Raw genomic sequence first — 22,128 nt, 5'->3', positions numbered from 1 at the left:
AGCCTTCTTTTAACTTCGGTTTTGGAGTTACGTTTTCATAAATACCTATCATTTTACAAATGAATCTATAATCTAAACTGTCCCATTAAGACAATGTTAATTTCTTCTGCTTTTTGGCCTCCTGGCCCTGCTGCCTGAAAAATGAGTCAATTATTTGTGGTAACTATTGCAAATGTCTTACTAATCCCACTGGAAATGTAAATGTGATCAGAGGAAAGAAAGGAAAGAAGCCCTAATGCCAGATTTTCAGCCACTGCTTAAGCTCACTCTAGCACTATGGGAATGACTTTCTTCTTCAGAAACATCTTAAAATCTGGGATTATTTTAAGGAAAACAAAATTTTACAAAATGTTATTTAGCTGTAAACTCAATTCTTTTCCATTTCCTGGTAAATGGTATTACGAATTTTCTTAAGGATTAATGTCTTCTATTCACTTTGATAAACAGTTTCGGACAAGTACTCTAGAAGAGCCCCAACTCTCAGTCATCTGCTTCAGTGAAAAGAGGAAGTAGAGAAGCAAAATGTCTAAGTCATCATTTTGGATTGAACTAAACATGAACAAAATTGGGACAGAAAAGAAAGAAAAGAAGGGGCAAGCTGGACCACCTCTGGGAGAGGAGGGCACCATGGCAGGCTTGAGACAACCACGGTATTACAACCTGCCATTCTTACGGGCTAGTAGCAGTAAGTAAACTCAGCATTTAACTTAGAAATACTGAGTTTGGGCTCCAAAATATTTTTCCTATTCTGATCCTGCTCTTTGTGTATAATTTTTATTGTTTCAAAAACTTTTTTTTCCCCATCAGAATTCTTCAAATCCAGTTCACACATCAGGATTTGATACATGCGGCAAGTTCCAAATGCTGTGTATTTCAGCAATACTTGACTGCCTTCCTACTATGCCTTAGGCACAGAGCAAGCCTCAGGCACCCCAAATCTGAGACACATTATTTTGCTTTTGGCAAATTTTCACTGAGTACCTTCCTCCCCCAAACAAGTACCTAAGTCCGCCAGACTTTTAACCCTTTATACCCCTTTAACCTTTAATCCTTCCCTCTGAAAGCTTTTGAGTAGTCAGCAGTCTGGGTCTTCTACTGCAGTGTGACTTTACCGCAGGGGTTTATTTACATGTTTCCTACAAGATAGTTGTGGATGTGACTGCATCTCAGAGATAACTGAAATCTTTCAAGACTTGATTCAGAAGAAAATTAAGCGTTTTAATTTAGAAGGAAAAAGAGATACCTCCTCTCTGCTCTGAGGGAGCAAACCCCTAGGGGCAGTGAGCTCACCAAACCAACTCCATTTCCTCACCTTGCCTCCAACAGGCTCACACATTCTGTGGGCGCCGGGATAGATGCATAGCTGATGCGCTTGCTGGATCCTCTAGCACTTGTGGGATTGCCTGGCAATCAGGAGTGTCATAACTGTGTGTTAGAGACCACGTAAGAGTTTGACGGGAATTTAATTCTCAGTAACTCTGTGAAGCAGCAACGACTCCTCCCATTTCACAAGGAGGTAGCTGAGGTCCCGAGCACACATGGTAAATGGTAGAGCAGGGAGAAGATAGATCTTGTGCTTCTATACCGGCGCTCCTAACCACCTAGCTGTCTCCCAGCAGTAAGTGCACCACCCCTGAACAACCTGCCAGCTCTTAAGGATCACAGTTCTAGGCATCAAGCGATGAGACCCGGGGAGCCCTCCGGCCCCTCTGTGGCGGGAATACAGGTCCTGGTGCCCGGAGCACGCTTCTCCCGCCTGTGCAGGGCCGGAATGTGCCTGTTGGGATGGCGCCGGGCCGGGGACAGACGGGGACCTGGCCAGAAAGTGGCGGCGGGAGTCGCGGGGCGGGAACCACCTCTCCGGCTGCGTCCGGTTCCCGCCCCTCGGGCCCGGCCGCAGGGCGGGGCTCGGGTCGGGTCCGGGCCGGGAGCGGTAGCCGGCAGCGGGAAGCGGCCGCCGCCCGGGCCGCGCCGGGAGAGGCGAGGCGAGGCAGGGCGGGGCGGGGCGCGACGGGAAGGGAGGCCGCGCCGGGCCGGCTGCAGCCGCCGCGCACCGAGCGCCACGATGGGGCTGGAGACCGAGAAAGCAGACGTCCAGCTCTTCATGGACGACGACTCCTACAGCCGCCACAGCGGCGTCGACTACGCTGACCCGGATAAGTTCGCGGACTCGGGCTCCGACCGGGATCCCCACCGGCTCAACTCGAACCTCAAGGTGAAAAACAGGGGCGGGCCGTAACCTGGGCCGCGCCACGGCCTGGGGGCGCTGGTGCTCCCCCTTTACCCTAGCCCGGATCCCACCCTCCACCCTCGCCACTGGGTCAGCCCTGCGGGGTCCGGGACCCAGAATCCACATGCCTCGGGGTCGCCTGTGTAACCAGGAATTCTTAGCCAAATTCCTGTGCGCCCAACTTGACCCTGAGAAGATAGGGCAGGCCAGCCCGCTTCTCGCACCCGAGCACCCCTGGTTCCCCGGGGGGGCCGCAGGTTGGTGACAGTTCGGGATCCCTGTGTCTTGCCTCTGCAGGTGGGCTTCGAGGATGTGATTGCAGAGCCGGTGTCTACGCACTCCTTTGACAAAGTGTGGATCTGCAGCCATGCCCTCTTTGAAATCAGCAAATACGTGATATACAAGTTCCTGACATTGTTCCTGGCTATCCCCCTGGCCTTCGCTGCAGGAATTCTCTTTGCCACCCTCAGCTGTCTGCACATCTGGTGAGAAAGGGCACACAGGGGTGGACCAACTTTCTGAAAGTAGGAATGTTCTTTGCCACCTGCCCCCTGCACTCCCCTTCTCCCAGGCCAGCTTGCAAGAAGGTTCATCAGTTCACCCACACAGTAGCAAGAACTGGGCGATCTGGTAGGGCGTATGCTTTCTTTAGAATCACAGGTTGGTTGGGTTAGGAGTTTAAACAGAAGTAATGTTCCTCTGTCCTCGGGTGTGATTTTCCTTCCGATGTTAATAAGGCCCAGCTGACTGGAGGTGGAGACCTGGAGGCCATGCTTCCTGCCACAAGTTGTTCTCTTATAGGGCTGAGTTAGGACTTGTGCCAGTGGTTCTGGGCTAGGCTCTTATTTCTTTCATCACCTTTTATTCAGTCACCACCTGTGCTTGGGGTAAAACAAAAGTGATCTCTGAGCAGAATGCCAGTGACAGTATAACTGAACAGGGATATCAGACCTGGCTAAGCAGTGCTATGGAGGGCTGCTCCAATCCTGCCACTAGCAAAAGGCAAGGATGAGACCAGAGGAGATGCCATGTGTGTGCAATTGTGAGGGGCCCTCAGCACAAATGAATGAAAACTCAAGCTGCATAGGATAATGAAATGAGAAGTCCTCCAAATTACTTTTCTGCCTATGAGACATGGAGAGTGGCATCAACTTCAAGGGAAAGTAAGTATAGAAACCTGCTAGGCATTGGTAGGATGTTTTGAGTAACTTTATTCACACTCAAAATGCATCATAAAACTTTGAAGAATATTTTAACCGTTAAAATTTTTTTGAAGGAAACTTTTATATTTACCAAGAAGTTGTGTTGTTATTATATTAAAAGATATTCACTTTATCCTGAGAGAAAGAACATTCTGATCGCCCTGGAGTATTGCCACAGTTGTCAAGCTTGTGCTTTAGGGCAGTCCTGGTGACATGTATAATCCTAAAATGCCTTGGTGTCTTTCTTAATCACTTCATATGGTATTGCCACACCATTGTTGTCTCCATTGTTAAAAGTTAAGAAATTATTCTCAATTCCCTTTTACCTTGTAAATCAATATCCTTTAGTCACTTAGCTAGCTAGTTAGCTCAACCAAATAAATTACTAAATGCTTGGTTTGTGCTGGGCACTGGGCCCAGGATGAGTAAGACAGATGTAGTATCTGCCCTCAATTTACTCCTAGCATATCAGGGCAACTGGCTAAGTATAGAAGTAGATGCTGAGGAAAACTCTGGTAAATCTGTTGAGGAAGGGGGAGGCACTAGGAAGTGTATGTAGAGAGAAAGGAGTCTAAAAAGAGGGGTTTTTCTTAAGTTTATTTTATTATTCATTTTGAGAGAAAGAGAGAGAGTTTGTGCAAGCAGGGGAGACGCAGAGGGAGAAGGAGAGAGAGAATCCCAAGCAGGCTCCTTGCTGTGAGCAGGGAGCCCAAAGTAGGCTTGGACCCATAAACCACGAGATCATAACCTGAGTCAAAATCAAGAGTCAGACACTCAACCAGCTGAGCCCACCCAGGTGCGTCTAAAAGTCTTTTAAAGGGTAAATAAAAATTCACCAAATAAGTAAAGGACAAAAAACAACTATTTAATTTAATCACTAAAGATTGACAACAACTAAAATATATTGAGAGTGCCACAAGACGGGAAGAGGAAGAAAATCTTTGCCTTTATACATAAGCAGATTCACAAAGGCCAGATGTATAGTTAGCTCATATTCTGACATTAGCATATGGATTTTTAAAAAGAGGCCTCAGCCAGCACATAAAACTCTGGATTCCTAATGAACTGAAGCCAGTCATCTAACCTCTTTCAAAAATGTGACACACTGAGTAACCACATAGCATATTGTGAAATGTTGGCTGTGAAGCTATTTGGAAATATAGAGTGCCATATTTATAATCAACAGAGCTGGGCTTTCCTAAAGCACTTGCTGAGGAATTGAAAACAAAATGGTTTTCATTTACTAAATGGTGGAAAGCTATAAGTAAAGCTACAATTACCCAACGATGCTTCTCTTCACCTGGCTCTCCTGAAAATGGGAGGTGTTTTTTGTATGTGGTGCTTCCAATGATGAATCATCAAATCATTTCTTTTTCAGTCACATAAAATGTATTATTTAACCTCAGCTCGTTTTTCAAATTATTCATGTGGAACATTAATATTTAGCCATCACCCATTCATCATCAGGCAGCTGTGATTGCAAGTAGAGGAGTAACCTCAAACAAAAATGGTTAAAAGTTAGTTTATAAAACTAACTTGATAAAATAGATTTATCATTAATAGATTACATTCCCATGACATAAGACCAGACCAAGGAGAGGTCTTACAGAACAAATCTATTTGAGTAAGCCTTTCTTCTGTTTCACTTCCTTTTCTTTCTTTTTTCTTTTGGCAGGGAATAGGGGTTGTTTATTATAAAGAGATTGGTGGCCAAAGCGATGAAAGTATGCAGCAATAGATATTCAAACCACATCACTTCCTCACCGTGGATCTGATTTTAGATTCTTTAAACAAACAAATAACAACAAGAAAAACACCTGGAGCTCAATCTGGTGATACCGGATCCTAGGTCAGAAGTACAGGTCAATAGGGACCAGTGGATTGTATTGATACCATACCACATTCAGATTGAGATAGCCACCTTTAAGCAACAGCAGATTATTGGTCATAAGGGGATCATATCAAAGAAATGTGCCTGGAGCTCCCTTACCCCTTGTTTTTGTTGGGATGCAATTCAGATAGATTGTCCAACTTATAGAAATATAGTGGTAGCACTTTCACTTTTAGAAGAAGTATTTAATATAGCAAATTGCTAATGACAATGCAATCTGCATGATACTATAGTTAATACAAAGCTAAATAAAAGTCTGTGTCCTAAAGGCTTTGTTATTCAATGGAGGAATGTATAATCTTATAAATTATAAGATTTCTTTACGAAGTGTTTGGATCATTGGATCTTCTGACCCACAGTGAGAGAACAACAACTTAAAGAAAATTAAAATGAAATTAAAATAAATTTAAATAAAATAGATTTAAATAAAATTAAATTAAAATGAGTTCACCACATCCTATCAACTTAAGTCTCAAATGTGAGCAACTGTACTTTGCTGAACTAGAAAGTCCACTTTGTCCGCTTAATTCCCTTTTAGGACATGGAGATCTAAGAAGTTATGGGGAAAGAAAATGTCTTAGCCTAAGGAAGAGTGGAAAGTATATTGTACTCTCAGTGAAGTAGATTTGGTTAGGAAACTTTCTGATTTAAAGTTTAGTCTTAGAGTGCATCAATTTGAGATTGTTTTAATTGTTTTCACTATATATTCTGATTTCAGATTGTTCTATTTATACATGATGGCATCATATATACATTATAATAGTAGCATCATAAAGACATCCCAAGGGTATATAATAAATGTTAATCCCTATAGCCAATCATAAGAGCTCCTGTTCATACTTTAATTTGTAGTGATATGCCCAGGGCCACAAATCAAGTGAGAAACATAATGGGATAAGAAGTCAAAAGTTGTCATCATTCTGGTTTCCATTCAACTGTCCCATCGAAACACCCAGTAATTAATTTTCTTTAAAAATTTCTTTAAGTCTTTAGCACTTAGAACAAAACACGAGATAAATATAAGTGTATAGACAGTCAGTATGAATAATTCAGTATTCTAAAAATATCTCAATCAGACATTTGCCTGGTCTTCCTTTCACTTTTGACTAAGCACAACAGACCTTTATTTAAGTCACATTTTAATAGCAAATCAAGAAAATCAACCTTACTTCCTTGTGCCCATCCAGATAATAATAAAAATTCCATTGAGGCTCCCAGCAATTCCTGAGTATTCAAAGATACTTTTGTGCTCAAATAGCACTACTACAACAGAGAGCATTATTCAGAGGATTACATAGAAAATTAATCAGCATGAAGAATATGCACGTTTGCAGTTATCTTAAGAAAAGACATAGAAGAAATAATTTCAGGATAGTCTAGGTTGTTTGTTTTGTTTTGTCTAAGAGTTTTGACAGGGTTCTGTCAAAGTATTTGCAGGGTTCTTTTAACTCTACCACACAGCTCTTTGTAATGACTATGAAAAATTAGTAATATTAAGTGTGACAGAATGCTAAATTCACTTCAGCTCAAACGTTTAATAAAGGTCAAGGATGTCCTCACTTAAGGAGCTCTGATTCTAGTAGGAAAGACAGAAATATAGCCATCTACTTATGATACCCTTTGGTAAATTTGAGGATTAAGAAATTTTATTTTAGTACTTTAGAAGCACAAAAAAGGAGTCTCCAACCCAGCCTGGATGAAGGGGTAGGGAAGTGGAATGAGGAAACAGGAAGGGCTACCAGGAAATAGAACCTCAGGGAAAAATGAAGAATTAAGCAGGTTAATGTTTAGGGGCAGCGATCAGGTAGATATATTTACCGTTTTATTTATTTTTTGTTTTACTGATTCAGACAGCATGCCACCAATAGAAAGAGTACTGGTATTTGTCATCTACATGCCTGTTTATTTTTTTAAGCAACATATGTCTGTGCATCCTATCACTATGTGGGTCACTGTTCATTTACCTGTTTCAAATGTTCGACCAAATTTAGGTAAGTTAGGCCATTATTGTATCTTTCCAAGCATGTGCAAGAGTCAGTGGCCTTATTTGGTAACATCAATAATCCTTACACAAATCTTTTCCTCCATTCCAGGATTATAATGCCTTTTGTAAAGACCTGCCTAATGGTCCTACCTTCAGTGCAGACAATATGGAAGAGCATAACAGATGTTGTCATTGCCCCATTGTGCACAAGTGTAGGACGCAGCTTCTCTTCTGTCAGCTTGCAACTAAGCCACGACTGAACACTTAGACCCCAGGTCTAGAGATTTGGATACTGTAATACTTCTGTGTTGTTATAATGTAAAAGCACTATGTTCTGTTCATTTCCCAATTGTTGTAATCGAGCAAATTTTTAAGATAAGCAACCTCTTTTAGAAATGTTTATTGGCAGATCTTTTCAAATAATCCTTTTCTAATTAATAGCCAAGGATTTCATAACAAACTTTATAGCCCAAATTAAACAGTAGGTTGGCAACACTTAATGTTAAAGGCAGACGGTTTTTGCTTTAGTAAAAAAGCATACATTTCATAATGATGAATTTATAAAGATCAAGGGACACTTCTTAAACACTATAATAGTTTTGTCACAACTCCTCATAAAAAATATGCAATTTCTTATTTTTTTACTCTGAGAGTAATACTTTTAAAATTACCTTTGCAGAAAAAATCATGGCAATACTTACGGGAAAAATATGTACAGAAAAAAAAAGAAGGTCCTAGGAATTACAATAACAAAAGCATGCAGTGGTAATAGATATCAAATATAATAAAACAAATAAATGTGAAAATAGATTCATGAACATCTGTTCCTTTAAATAAGATATTGTTAACCTGCAGGTCTATTTAATAAGATGTTGCATTTTACTGTATATTTTGTACTTACTGTAAATGTTGCTCTAATCGGATTGCTTTCAAGTACTTTTATTATATTATCTTATTGAACTAATATATAGAATGATTAAATGTATCTTTCCTGGGGAACTTCATTGGTGAGATTGCACTGTCTTGATTATGTAAGCATAAATATCTTCTTTGGGAATAGAATATAAAAGAGCGATATATAAGATTTTTCTTTTTAAATTTTCCAACCAAAATCCTGAAAACTTTTCTGACTTAGGTTTTTCTGGCTGTGACCTTAAAAATAATCCAGATCTAAATGGTATTTCATCTAGGAGATGCTTTCTCTCTTGTAGTTAGAAATTAAACCTGTATTCTGCATTCCTGTTAATATCTCATTTTACCTTCAAGTAATACTGGTGCTATTTAATAACACTCAACATAAAGACTATTTTTGACACTTAAGTACTATTTCAACTACAGTGATTCATGGAGAAAGACTTATGGGAAAGTTGTCAATTTGTTGGGCCCATGCTATTGAGTTCCATATATATAAGTTAAAGAGTAACAGATACAGATTTTGAAGATGTTATCTGATATGGATTTTGTTAGTATAAAATTATTCTTATCATTTTTGAACTGTAAAGTCCTATTCAATGTTATGAGTCACTATTCTTTTAAAAATCTCATTATCCAAAATGATAGGCATGTACAAAAGACGTTTATGATATAAGTGGTTACTATAATTTACATATCATAAAAGTCTATAAATGCTCAAATTTCAGAATTATTATCAGAACCTGAATTAACATTCCTCTGAACATCTTCATAGATAATAAATCTTCATTCAGTGAATATTAATTTTACTTTTCCAAATTACTAGGACTAGTGAATATAAAGGATGACTGAACTGGAATACTATTGGGGCCAAAGTAAACAAATGATTAAATTATAAAATTCCTATCCTTTTGAAGATAGCTACAAAAGAGACTTCAAAATTAGAAAAGATTCTCATGATCATTACCTTAAAACATTACCACTCTTTTGACTATATAGATTTTATTATGTTAGTTAAAAAGGTCAGTCTCATGACTACAGTTATACTATAAACAATACAACTATGTATTTGAAGTGGTTTTTTTTTTTAATATTTGGATCTGTTGATTGGCTAAAAGTATTTGATTAATAAAATATGTATTTAAATAAATCATAAGCTTAAATAAATCATATCTTTCCAAATAGCTATCGACAAGTTTTAAAGCCAAAATAAATACACATAGTCATATAACAAAACCTATTAACTTTTAACAAGTGAGATATATGACTTCCTTATTTCTGAATAGCATTGATTACTGTCAAAATGAATTTTTACTGAGACTTGCCATTAGCTATTTTATTTCATAGACTGAAATTCTGTACCAAGTGATCCAGGTTTCATGTGCAAACATGTTAGTTCTTTTCTTCAGGGGTGGGGCAAGTAGGCGATGAGTCTCTATAATAAACTTTCTAAAAACCCATAATGTGTTCATTGTTTTTATTATATTAAATACAAAATTGATCAATAAAGAACCTTTTTAAACCTTGTTAAAACCCCATAATAGAAAAAAAATATGAGTTATTTCTTATTCAGGAATGTGTTTGTGAAAAATTGTGGGATTGGTAATTTGTTTTCTCAGCACTTAAACTGGTTCCCTATAAATTTTTCTATCATTTGATGAACAGTATACACAATGAATTGTTCACAAACCCATCATACTTCATCTTCCTCATGAAATGAAAGTCTCTTGCTAATCCTAAATAAACTGATAGTTCTGTTTTCAATTTTTTAAATAAGAAAGTAAAACAACATAAATCACATGTACTTGGATACTGGTGCCATGAAGCCAGACTAGAGTCCAAAATTATTTTTGGAAAGTGAGTATGTGAAGAGTAGCTGCTGATATTGGCATGGATTTTCCCATCAGTTAATCTGGAAAAATGACCAGCTTCTAATAATAAAGCAGGTGTTTGGCTTTTTAAAATGCTTTTTATAGTTTTGAAAAATTTTCCTCTTTTCAATAGTCATCCACATCCCATTGATTTATTTAGATGCCTTTCTTGGGAAGCTGTTACAGTGCAGTGAAAAGGGCCCTGCCTTCCAGGTTAGGCATCTGGATTCCAGTCTCAGCACTGCCATTACTGAGGTGTGTCACCTCCTGCAAAAGGTTTCACCTCGGGCTCTCAGTTTTCTTATCTTTAATGAAAGAATTGAACAAAAGGATGTTTCAGGAACTTCCTATCTCATTGCTTTCTGTGACATCAGTAGGATAAAGCCTTGGCGCTATATGCAACGAATCTAGCTGTTCAGGAATTTTTTTTAAATTAAAAATTTTCTGTCAGAGGGCTGATGTGCTATAAATACAATAACAAATACATTCACTTTTCACTCTTCAGTTGACTGTGAAGATGAGTGTGTGGCTTTGATTATCTATGACAAGGATTCCTAGATTTTTAACAATTCTGAGGATTATTGTTACATTTTCTCTGAAAATAATGTGTTACTCTATTTTTTTTAGTTAATTAAAGTGTATTGTATTTGAAGATGTTTCTGCCAAAATCACTGCTATTGCCTTCTTCATCTTTTGCCTGGCTAGTTGCCACAGCTGCCTAATGGGCCTCACCTCCAGCCTTCAATATTATCTTCTCTAATCCATCTTCCCCTTCAAAAAATAGTGATCTTATCAAGACTCCCATGACATTCTCCTGTGTTAAACTATCAATTGTTTGTGGTTGCCCTTAGACTAAAATCCAAACTCTTGAGCTATTTAGACGAGGCCTTCACTACCAACCCATTGCTGTCTACTGTAGCCCTTACTGAAGTGCCATACTGCTCTTAAGTGCCCAACTCTCTCTTCTGTCCCCATGCCCACATCACTCCTCTCCTCATGGCCTGGCCCATTCCCACTTCTAAAACTCCTCCACATCGAGTGCCTCTTCTGTGTCTTCAGATAAAATCTAATGCAAACCCCTATTGTTACTTCCCACATGGTAAAACTAACCCTGTTAATCCCCTCTAGACTGCTAGATAGGTCGTTGAGAAGCAAAAACATGACTTCCTCTTTGTTTCCTGGGACTGTGAAATGGTGCCCAGCACATAGTGAGCTCAATCAATATTTTCTGAATGAATAACTATGTGAATAAATAGTTGAAAAAAACTTGGAATGACTGCAGAGCTGGAATGGGGATCACATTTCAATTTCATAATTTTCTTTATAAAGAAAGAACCAAATTTTCTTTATTTGCAAGAGAGGTTTGAAATGCACTGATTCTAACAAGATTTCCTTTCTCACCATTTTCTCATTCATGAATCATCAAGGTGGGAAAACAAAAATGTATGTAAAACAGATATATTTCATCCTTGTCTTTACTTGTGATGCTTGTCTTTACTCTTAATTCTCTTATCTAAAATGTATTTTCATTTCTGAAGTGTAGGAAATACTAGCACTTAAAAACTCATTTGGAGGGGCGCCTGGGTGGCGCAGTCGGTTAAGTGTCCGACTTCAGCCAGGTCACGATCTCGCGGTCCGTGAGTTCGAGCCCCGCGTCAGGCTCTGGGCTGATGGCTCGGAGCCTGGAGCCTGTTTCCGATTCTGTGTCTCCCTCTCTCTCTGACCCTCCCCCGTTCATGCTCTGTCTCTCTCTGTCCCAAAAATAAATAAAAAACGTTGAAAAAAAAAAAAAAAGTAAAAAACTCATTTGGAAACATGCTTCCTGGTATTCTAATATATTGCTATTTCCTTTACTATCCTATTTCCCATTTTGAAATGTATAATGCTAAAAGATAGTTTTATGGAGTTTTACATTTTAGAAAACCCAGTCCCATATGTTGTCTCATTTGAATCCCAGGACAAATTAAACAGCATGGCAGAGAAATCATATACATAATGGCTCAGTTTTTTTAGCTTGCAGCTTTGTCATTTTAGAATGTTTATTTGAGATAACATGAGCATAAAGGATTTTTACAAGGCTACACATTAAGAAACTAAAAAAAAAAAAATGTAGGTACTGCTACAGTGAAAAATTACCACCACAATGCAACTTATCATAAACCAGGATTTGGTATATTTCCTTCCTTCAAGGTATATATGTGGGGAGGACAAGGGAAAGAATTATAGGAGAAAAAAAATCAGAGGATAAAGATATACTAGATATTCAGGCAATAATTTGTAGGAATCAGAATAATTTGGGCTTCCACAATTTAATCATCACAATCTCCTTTCCTATTCACCCCCAAACAGCAAATGAGCAAAAGAAGGCACTCTTTGTTGTATTTTACAACATTTCTGTACCCACTCCTAAGCCTTTTTCTTTGGACTATATCTGAACTGTCACCAATAGAATATTACACTTTGATGCTTGCTTAAGTAAAAAGTACCCTTGGGTAGGGTAACATTTACATCCATAAACAGTCATCTATTACTTTAATGTGAATAAGAAGGGCATATTGAAAACTACATGAGGGACCTGAGCATGAGGGCCTTGACCTGAGTTCCATATGTGACTACCATATACTGATTAAAAGACACAGCACCAAAGAGAAAATTGGGACAGGAAAGGGAAAATAGAAGGCTCCCATGATACAATCATCACCCATCACAGTTTTGCTTTTGGACAGCCCTGCCCCAAACCTCTAGTGAAGGGGGACAATGGAAAATGAGCAAGGATAGAGGGAGTTGAAATCATCTAAAACTTTCCTTTCCTTATGGGGCGCCTGGGTGGCGCAGTCGGTTAAGCGTCCAACTTCAGCCAGGTCACGATCTCGCGGTCCGTGAGTTCGAGCCCCGCGTCAGGCTCTGGGCTGATGGCTCGGAGCCTGGAGCCTGTTTCCGATTCTGTGTCTCCCTCTCTCTCTGCCCCTCCCCCATTCACGCTCTGTCTCTCTCTGTCCCAAAAATAAATAAAAAACGTTGAAAAAAAAATTTAAAAATAAAACTTTCCTTTCCTTCATAAAGAAATGTTATTTATGTCTTATTGAATGAAAAGGGCTAGAAGGGGTTGTGAGGGCTTTGCTACCTCCATGGGCCCTAAAGGCAATGCAGAAAAGCAAAAGTTAAAGTATAAAGAACACTACAAAGTCTGACCATCTGTCTCTCTTCTACCTTGCCTCTCTGTGCTGTTGACTGTTGCCATGTGTCCGTAGCAAAGAAAGAAGACCATGCAGCAGTCAGAGAAATCAGAGGACACCACTTCAACAATTATCCAAAAATAGGACAGAGACACCTATCTGCCTGCACTAGGACGTGTTAGGTCACTCAGCTTGGCTGCACGGCTGGAGAAGTGGTTTTTGCCATTATAGGAAAAGGTAGGGGTGGAAAATGATGAGAGAAAGGAAGAGACATGACTCAGAGTGGGAAACAGCACGTAAGCAGGGGAAATATTTCTCCCAGACATAAATGCATCAGGAAGAGATTGGAGCAAAAGGTCATCTTTGGAGCATTCTTTTCTTTCCCTGCCTCCTAGTAGCTTGTCATCCAGCACCTGCCAGTAACAAAAGGGAGGGAAGGGCAGTAAGCAGGACCTGCTTCTCTAGCTGAATGGCATACCAGTTCCAGCCAACTGCTGGCTCAGCTAACTGGGACAGTGAAACAAGGAGTCATTTGGAAAGTTGCAGGGATAAACACAGTTTCCCAGTGAGGCAAGTAGCAAGGATTAACCTGCTTCTTTTACTGAGGGGGAAGCTGGTTGGAATCTTTCATGCCTTATATCAGCAGATGAATTCTGATCTCCGATACAAACAATAACATTTACATTTGGTGAGCATTTATTACCTGCTAGGGTTTTATTTAACCTGCACAACAACCCAATGATATAGGTTTTATCATCATCCCCATTTTTCAGGAGAGTAAACTCATGCTCTGAGGTTGAGGGATTTTCACAATGGGAGTCAGGATTTGAGCCAAGACAATCTGACACCAAAGTCTAGGCTCTTAATCACTACAGAGATGATTTGCTATTTCTAGCATGTGTCATAGCTGTTCTAATGATTTGTTCTCCCTTCCAGGCAAATTCTTCTTTTTCATTCACCATTCAGTCATGTCACCTTCCCTGCCCTGAGAAGCACCTTTTTTTTTCCTTTCTCCCATCAATGGAGTCAGTTCCAAGTCCTCAGTGGTAAGAGCTCCCTTCAGGCTGGTAACTGAGTTCCCTGTACCCTCTTCACTCTGCCCCCTTATGATCCCTGAGCCCTCCCCTAGCCTTAGACCGTGCTCTCCTGAGCACACCTTTTCCTTCCCTTTATGACCTGTGCTCTAGGCCCTACACTCTAGCTTAGGTCAGAAAAATATTTTTCAAATATCATTATTCTTACCTTTTTTAAATTTCATAAAATTTCACTATCTTTAACAAAGACATCCTTAATATGTATCAAAAGCACAATGATGATATTTCTCCTCAATACCTGACAGCTTGACACATAAAATATTAATAATTATAGTAATAATTTCTATTTAGACTAAGCATATATTTTTCTTTTTTTTTAATTTTTTTTTTTTTTTTTTTTTTTTTTTTTTTTTTTGAGACAGAGAGAGGCAGAGCATGAGCAGGGTAGGGGCAGAGAGAGAGGGAGACACAGAATCCAAAGCAGGCTCCAGGCTCTGCACTATCAGCACAGAGCCCGACGCAGGGCTCGAACTCACAGACTGTGAGATCATGACCCGAGCCGAAGCCGGACGCTTAACCGACTGAGCCACCCAGGTGCCCCTAAGCATATATTTTTCTAAACAGAGGGCATATTTTGTATCTTTTCTTATTTGGTTGGAAATTTCTTGTCAGTTTGTACATCTTTTAATATGTTATCCAATCTTATTGGCAGTTGTTTAATCTTGGAAATCCCAAAGAAAACCAGATATAAATTTGTTTCCTCTTATAGCGTAATTTGCTCATGATAAATTTTCAAAAGAAGAAAAACTGGATTAATGTATACAACCATATTAATGGTGTAGTTGTATATTGTCTAACTGCTTTGCAATAAGTTTGTACAAATTAAAATTGCAATAGCAGAATGTGCTAGTCAGCATTTGTGTATATATATATATATAATATATATAATGTATATTATGTATATATGTATATATATTATATATATTATGTATATATATATATATATATATATTAGTAAAAAGTTATACATGTATATGTAATTTTTACTAAGGTATTCAGTGTTATTGTAGAACAAAATTGTAGTATTCCATTGTACCCAAATAAAAATTTAGTAAACTTTTTTTTCTATAGTGATAACAAGTATTGTGACCCCGATTCTCATTTATCCCCCTGAGTTTTCACTCATATCTAAAATAGTAATGCTGTCTGTGCTTTGCAATAATGGTTATCCTAGAGCCTATCATAGGGCATGGACTTTATATTTCCCAGTATTGGCAATGGCTAGAACAGATCTGCCCACTCTTCTCTTCCTTTTCTCTTTCTTCTCTTCCCCTTTCCTGTCCAGTCCAATGAATTGAACACTTTAGATGGCTTTAAAGGGTAAAGGTTTACAAAGTTTTGCTATGAGACAAAGAAAAAGTAAATGGACCATACAATATGATCTTGATGTTTTTAGAACTTTGTCTTAAATTATTTATTTAACAAAATTTAATATTCTTTCTGATTAAAACTTTGTAAACTACAATGCACCCAAGTAAAGAAATCACCAAATTAACATGTCTGTAGTGGCAAATATTTTTTACATTTATATTTTCTCGAAAGTAACAGCCATAAACTAATCAATATTAAAATAGGGAGCAATATTGAAGATGAGAAGTCATAACACTGGAATATATAAAATGAAGCATAAGATAAACTGAACCTTCGTCTCCAGTTTAGATATGATCTAGCTGAGGCAGTCACAGGAATAGGACACATCATTTGGGGTTAAATAATATAAACAAATAAAAACAATGTGGGGAAATCTCCAAAGAGTATTTAGCATACTCAACCAATTTCATGGGCTCCTTGTGTAGGGGCCATGCAGGGGGTGGAAACTGTATGAAAAGGGCATAATCAAAACATCAGAAATAAAAGACCAAAAAATCATTTGCTATCATGCAAAAGAAACAAGTGAGCAATCAACTGAATTATTTATATACTTTTTTTTAATGTTTATTTTCCAGGCTCTGAGCTGTTCAGCACAGAGCCCAATGTGGGTCCAAACTCATGAACCATGAGATTGTGACCTGAACCGAAGTCAGTAGCTCAACTGACTGAGCCACCCAGGCGCCCCTTTTCTATTGAAATTTTATTAAAAAAATACTCCTTTAGAAAAACTACCACAAACTCGTAGTTTATAAGCCAGTGATTCTAGAATATATCTGTGATGATTTGCCAGCTTTTACTTCAGAGACTGGAATACTTAGGGTATAAAAGTCAATTGTAATTATTATTACTTTTTAATTTTTTAATGTTTATTTATTTTTGAGAGAAAGAGAGACAGAGCACAAGCAGGGGAGGGGTAGAGAGAGAGGGAGACACAGAATCTGAAGCAGATTCCAGGCTCTGAGCTGTCAGCACAGAGCCTGACCTGGAGCTCAAACCCACAAACTGTGAGATCATGACCTGAGCCGAAGTTGGATGCTTAACCGACTGAGCCAGCCAGGCACCCTACATTTTATTTAGATGAGAGGAAGATCCTATCATAATTAAAAATTTGAAATAGACCACTGAAAAAGAGCCAGTTATTGGTACTATTTACTCTAAAAGTGATTAAAGGGCCACATGAAACATGAAAGATAACGATTCTATTAAAACTATTTTTTTTCTGAGAGAAAGCCTAAGTGGAATTCTCTTAATGAAAATTCTATTACAGTAGATATATACACACAATAAGATTGTGATCATAAATATATTCAAACAAAGGGAAATGGTAAAAAGAACACTGTAAAATATTTTTCCTGCAAGAACTTTGGGGATGATGAGCATTAATCTATCTGGGACAGATTAAATGTAGGCAGGTTCAATGCTGCATATTCATTTAACTAGGGATTAAATGAATGAACCAGGAATTCTGAGGTTTGCCCAGCATGAAACACTTCATGGTTCAAGACGAGGTTGGGCTACTTTAAAGCGGTCCCTAAGAAACTGCTCTGTCTTCTTATAAAGTTAACAGGCTAGTTCTGCCTCAATTCTTATTACTGGCCAATACTTTTTGGGTGTGGCTAACAGGATAGTTTAATATAGCTCAAGACCTTCATAGCAAAAAAAAAAAAAAAAAAAAAAATCATGTTGGCTGCTACCCAGTTTGTAATTCTTGATTTCACAATCCAAGAAGCCTTCAGTTTATAGAAATGAAAAGAACTGCCAGTTCTCTGCAAGCAACTTGGCCAACTAAGCCTGTAGGATTCCCCCTTAAATGATGCTTCCTTCAACATGTTTACAAATATTTCTTTAATAGTATGTTTGTTACTTCCTCTTGTGGAGTTGGGATTCCCTGTTAAGTCATCTAGGCTTCGGTTCTACTGTTCTTCCCATCACATAAAGGTTATTTTTGCATGTAATTGTGGTGGGGGGGGGTCTTCAATTATAGTTCTTATATTGGAAAGTAGTATTTGCTGTCATAACTCTTGCTTTTAAAATGCCCTCAGAGTGTGCATTTTCAAGTTTCCCCTAGATCACAGCTTCTCATAGTTTAAAGTGCATACAAATAACCTGGAGACCTTGTGAAAGTCAAGATTTGGATTCAGTAAATCAGGAACTGGGCCTGAGATTCTGAATTCTAACAAGTTCTCGGGCCATGCTGATGCCGATGCTGTGGCTCCCTGGACCGCACTTTGAGTAATATAGTCCTAGTAAAGCTTGAGTAAGACATGGAGAGAGAAGACCATGAAGCAGCTGCAGACAGAAAAGAAGAAACTGACAGAGATATTTGTTGGGCCCTATCAAAGGATTCTACAATCTGTCCATAACTATAATCCCCCACACCTGCTTTTAAAACACATTCACATTTCCTCTGATGTGAGCTGAATTGATTGAAGGCAAAGCCAGCAGTGCAGAATTAATCCCTTCCTCCAGTATGTGACTAGCAATCACAAATTGTCTCTGAAATTAGTGAAAAAACTTAATGGTCAAATTAACTTATGTGTGTGTGTGTGCACACACACACACATTTTTTTAAGAGTGAAATGTTTTATGATTAAGCATCATTGCTTCAAAGGGAGTGGCTGTAGAGAGAAATTTCCCCAGGTAAAAGCAACTCCTGGTGAATACTTTATTTACTAGGGAAAGGGCCAAAAGGAAAGAGAGTTTCCTTTGTTATATAATGGAGCTCTGACTTAAAGCCAGATGATTACAAAACAAAGGGCTTTTGTGGAGGCATCCTCCCAAATATTTACATTAACTTAAGAAAAATATAGCATCTGTATCTCCTTATAATTTTTAGTAGTATTCAGGGGATAATGTTATTTTATTCTTTATCATTTCATTATAGTTAAAATGGAATTTTTAAATTTGTAAAAATAAAATATGTGATATTCTAATATGCTGTTTAAACACTCTAACAGTATATTATAAAATGGAAAATATTGCACATATATGTTATATTACTTTATATCATATTGTATTTCATTATCCTACTAGGTTTTTCTATGAGTTAGTCGTAAGTTGGATAAGACTTATAGTTTCCATATTTCTAAAGGGTGCTCATAATTTTGTTTTGCTTGAATAGAAGGAAATGTAGTCATTGTCCACATATCTAAATATTCTACCTCTCTCAGTTAGATGTAATGTAGTAATCTTGTTCACCACTTGACCCCAATTTTTCTGAAAATTGCTATATCCAAGCATTACATTAAATATTTTCAGTCTTGGATTAGATAAGACTGGAATTACTACTTTTATTATTGATATAAATCTATCTAGATGAAAAATGAGCCAAATATTTATTTACCTCTTATTTCATGCTTTCTGAATGCATTATCCCTAGTTATATTACCATTTCACTCTAAGTTTGGACTAAGATTTTCCCTATTTAAAGAATACTAGACCAGTTATTTTCTTAGGGCTATTATAATCTGGTTATTAAAATAGTCAGGGTAGGTAGATAGCTCAATTTCACAGCAGTTAATTTGATTTCTTATGTCATCATAATGAGATCCTAAATTGAACCTGGAATTTTGCATGGATCTAAGTACAAATTAAAAAGAACTCAATGTGATTTGTGTTTGCTTATAATTTATCATTTTCTCAATATTTAAATTTACTTTGAAGATGAAAAACCAGATTGTTCTATGATTTTGTTTTTAATATAATTTGTTAAAGACAATGTCTCAAAGAAAAAATTTTACAGGTAAAAGAAAATGTAAGGTTGTAGGTTTTGAACACCTACTTTTAGAGATATTTTGCTACATTTTCAAAGAAAACCACAAGTTTCATCAGAACAATAATAATAAAAATAATCCAGAACAATTAATCCAGAATAATAATAATGGCAATGACAATGATAACAAGAGATAGCCTAATGTTTTGAAACTGTCACTATCTGGAAAATCACATTCTGCTTTAAGGCAAGAGAGTGCATCCTGTGACTGGTCTAGGCTCCTCTCTCTAAGGCCTTCTGTCAAGCATCATATGTGAGAATCTTCATATTGAAGTTTGCATTTGAGACTAAGAGATATTTTTTTGTTACCAACTATTTAATGGGAAGATTTTTAATATATAAAGCTTTATGAGAATTAAATAAAAGATAGCAAAAGGTTATAGCTCAGAAACTAGATTAAAACATGGAAAATTGAAAACCAAAAACCAGTTCCTAATGACTAATACATTTAATGTAGATTTGTGCTCTTCACACCTTCCTGTATTCACATCCTTGTTATGACCTCATCATTGATGAAAGTTGCTTGACTTTAGGGGAGGTCATGTGACTTGCCTTGGTCCACAGAAGGGGGTAGAAGAAACAATGTGTTATTTCCAGCTCTAGGCTTCTAGGAACCTGTTCATATTTTTCCTTCTCCCTTTTTGTGGCTGTGTTAGAAATAAGCCCATTGACACAATCAAAGGAGGGACACCGAGACTGGGAGCACAATGAAGGGAGGCTCTCATCAACGTTCTTGCAAGAGCAGGTATCTGAAGGACAGGCATACTCTGGGCAGTTAGGGCTGAAAATTTATCTCCTAGTGTGCAAGTCCCTCCCCTGGTTCCTCATTGGCTGAGTACTACAGAGGTTACAGCCTTACCAGGAAGTTGCCTATGCCAATCTAAGGCAAGAAGTAGTCTGATTGGAATAAATGTACATTCTCTAAGGTGACACAGAGATTTTCAGTCCCTCCTCCCTCTGTTCTTTGGCGCATGCTCATTGCAATGAATATAAGCCCTGAAAATGGAGAAGGTAAGAAGAACCAGAAAGTGAAGTGTCCAAGGGTTTGGAACTCCATTTGAGGTCAGGGCAGTTTGTACATATTTCCAATAGGTTGCAAACCTATTGCTAATTAGACCAGACAGCTTTTATTTGGTATTTCTGAAAATGAATCATCTCCCTTACTTCTCATAGCTGCTACTTCTTGATCATGAGAAGAACCTTATCCAATAGCTTGCTGGTCCAAGGAGGACAGAGACATGGAACAGAGACAGCACAGACTTGGAATGAAAAGCAGAGTTGCCCCAGAGCCACCTTAGACTACTTCAACTGAGCCCCAGACCACCCAACCCGTAGAATTACATAAATAAATGGTTGTTCTTGAGCTACTCAGTTTTATAGTTTATTTATATCCAGTTATTGTAGCAATAGTTGATTGAAACACCCTAAAATTCAGTTTTAAAATACGCATTGGATATATGATGACAAAAAAAGTGTTGGTTGAGGGGCACATGGGTGGCTGTCAGTTAAGTGTCCGACCACAGTTTGTCAGTTATGATCTCACAGTTCTTGAGTTCAAGCCTTGAATCCTCTGTCTCCCTCTCTCTCTGCCTCTCCATCCCCCCAAAATAAATCAAATTAAAAAATAAACCAAATCTTAAAAATTTCTTAATTTTTAAAAAAGTTTTAAAAAGTATTCGTTCTCATCATCTTTCACTTTTAATCAGCTATTGTGATATCACTCAGACATAGCCATAAAGCTTCACCTGCACTGATTTAGTGTGTACAATACAACTATACCTTTACCAATTTTAGTTAGGACACAAAAAAGAATTGTATTTTTCTACACAGGATTTGCTACCCAAAAGTTTTCCCAAGAATTAATCTTCTTTCAATCATATTACATTACCAGCCAGATTGATTTGGTCTTGAATAACAAAATATTTGATACAAAAATTATAAAGTAAACAGACATGATAGCTAAAGGCCAGATATATAATTCCACCATCAATATTTTTAGTTAATTAGAAGGATAAAAGCCTTAATGCAAGGCTATCAATAAAATATAAATATTGGCAGAAGTTCTACTATATTTAAATTTTGAGTTTTAGGCTTTGTTATAATTCAGAAATACCAGATAGAACTTAAGAGTAATGTTACTGGCAAAATCTTGGCAGGATTTGGTTGAAGGGAAAAAAGAACACTGAATGATGACACTTATGAGATTTTAACTTAGGTTCTTTTCTGGATGCCCCTGGAGCCCTCCCCTGTCCCCACCCACCCCATGCCTAGGGAAGGATCTTACAGCAGAAAAGCAGAGATAAAGCTTTTCCTGATTCCAAAAGCCTTGGTGAATGCCCTGGGGGAATTCAGGGCATGTAAAAAAATAAATAAATAAATAAATAAGTTGGGTGTTGATGTAAGAAACAAAGACAGAAGGAAATGGCAGATAAAATTAAATTTCCTTATAACCTGCAGCCTACTGACAAATACTTAGGGCAGGTGGAGTATAATATTTCTCCAGGAACTCCCTACCGTCTTAATGTGAATGCTTTGCTAGAGGGTGAAACAACCTTAGCTTGACAATAGGTAGGCCTCCAGGATCCTGTGAGTCTTCTTTAGCATATGAAAATCCCTTTGGAAACT

The 22,128-nt window shown here is 37.9% G+C and overlaps 1 protein-coding gene across 1 annotated transcript; it reads left to right on the top strand.

Annotated features, from left to right (window-relative positions):
• The first annotated feature begins 1,910 nt into the window (after positions 1-1,910).
• Positions 1,911-9,682, top strand: CAV2 (caveolin 2). Its single transcript, XM_058724518.1, has 3 exons — positions 1,911-2,215; positions 2,528-2,715; positions 7,417-9,682. The coding sequence occupies exons 1-3, from the start codon at positions 2,066-2,068 to the stop codon at positions 7,565-7,567; spliced, it is 489 nt and encodes a 162-aa protein (XP_058580501.1). The 5' UTR covers positions 1,911-2,065; the 3' UTR covers positions 7,568-9,682.
• The last annotated feature ends 12,446 nt before the right edge of the window (positions 9,683-22,128 follow it).

The sequence above is a fragment of the Neofelis nebulosa genome, chromosome 4, assembly GCF_028018385.1.
Source record: "Neofelis nebulosa isolate mNeoNeb1 chromosome 4, mNeoNeb1.pri, whole genome shotgun sequence".
Lineage (NCBI taxonomy): Eukaryota > Metazoa > Chordata > Mammalia > Carnivora > Felidae > Neofelis > Neofelis nebulosa.
The sequence above is the reverse complement of the archived record's forward strand: the minus strand, read 5'-3'. Positions and strand labels throughout refer to the sequence as shown.

What these genes read in the sequence shown, in the direction of transcription:
- CAV2 (XM_058724518.1), top strand. Translation starts at nt 2,066, where the DNA reads ATGGGGCTGGAGACCGAGAAAGCAGACGTCCAGCTCTTCATGGACGAC. An exon ending in GGCTCAACTCGAACCTCAAG is followed by an intron (nt 2,216 to 2,527) that starts GTGAAAAACAGG and finishes TTGCCTCTGCAG; the next exon opens with GTGGGCTTCGAGGATGTGAT. An exon ending in CTCAGCTGTCTGCACATCTG is followed by an intron (nt 2,716 to 7,416) that starts GTGAGAAAGGGC and finishes CCTCCATTCCAG; the next exon opens with GATTATAATGCCTTTTGTAA.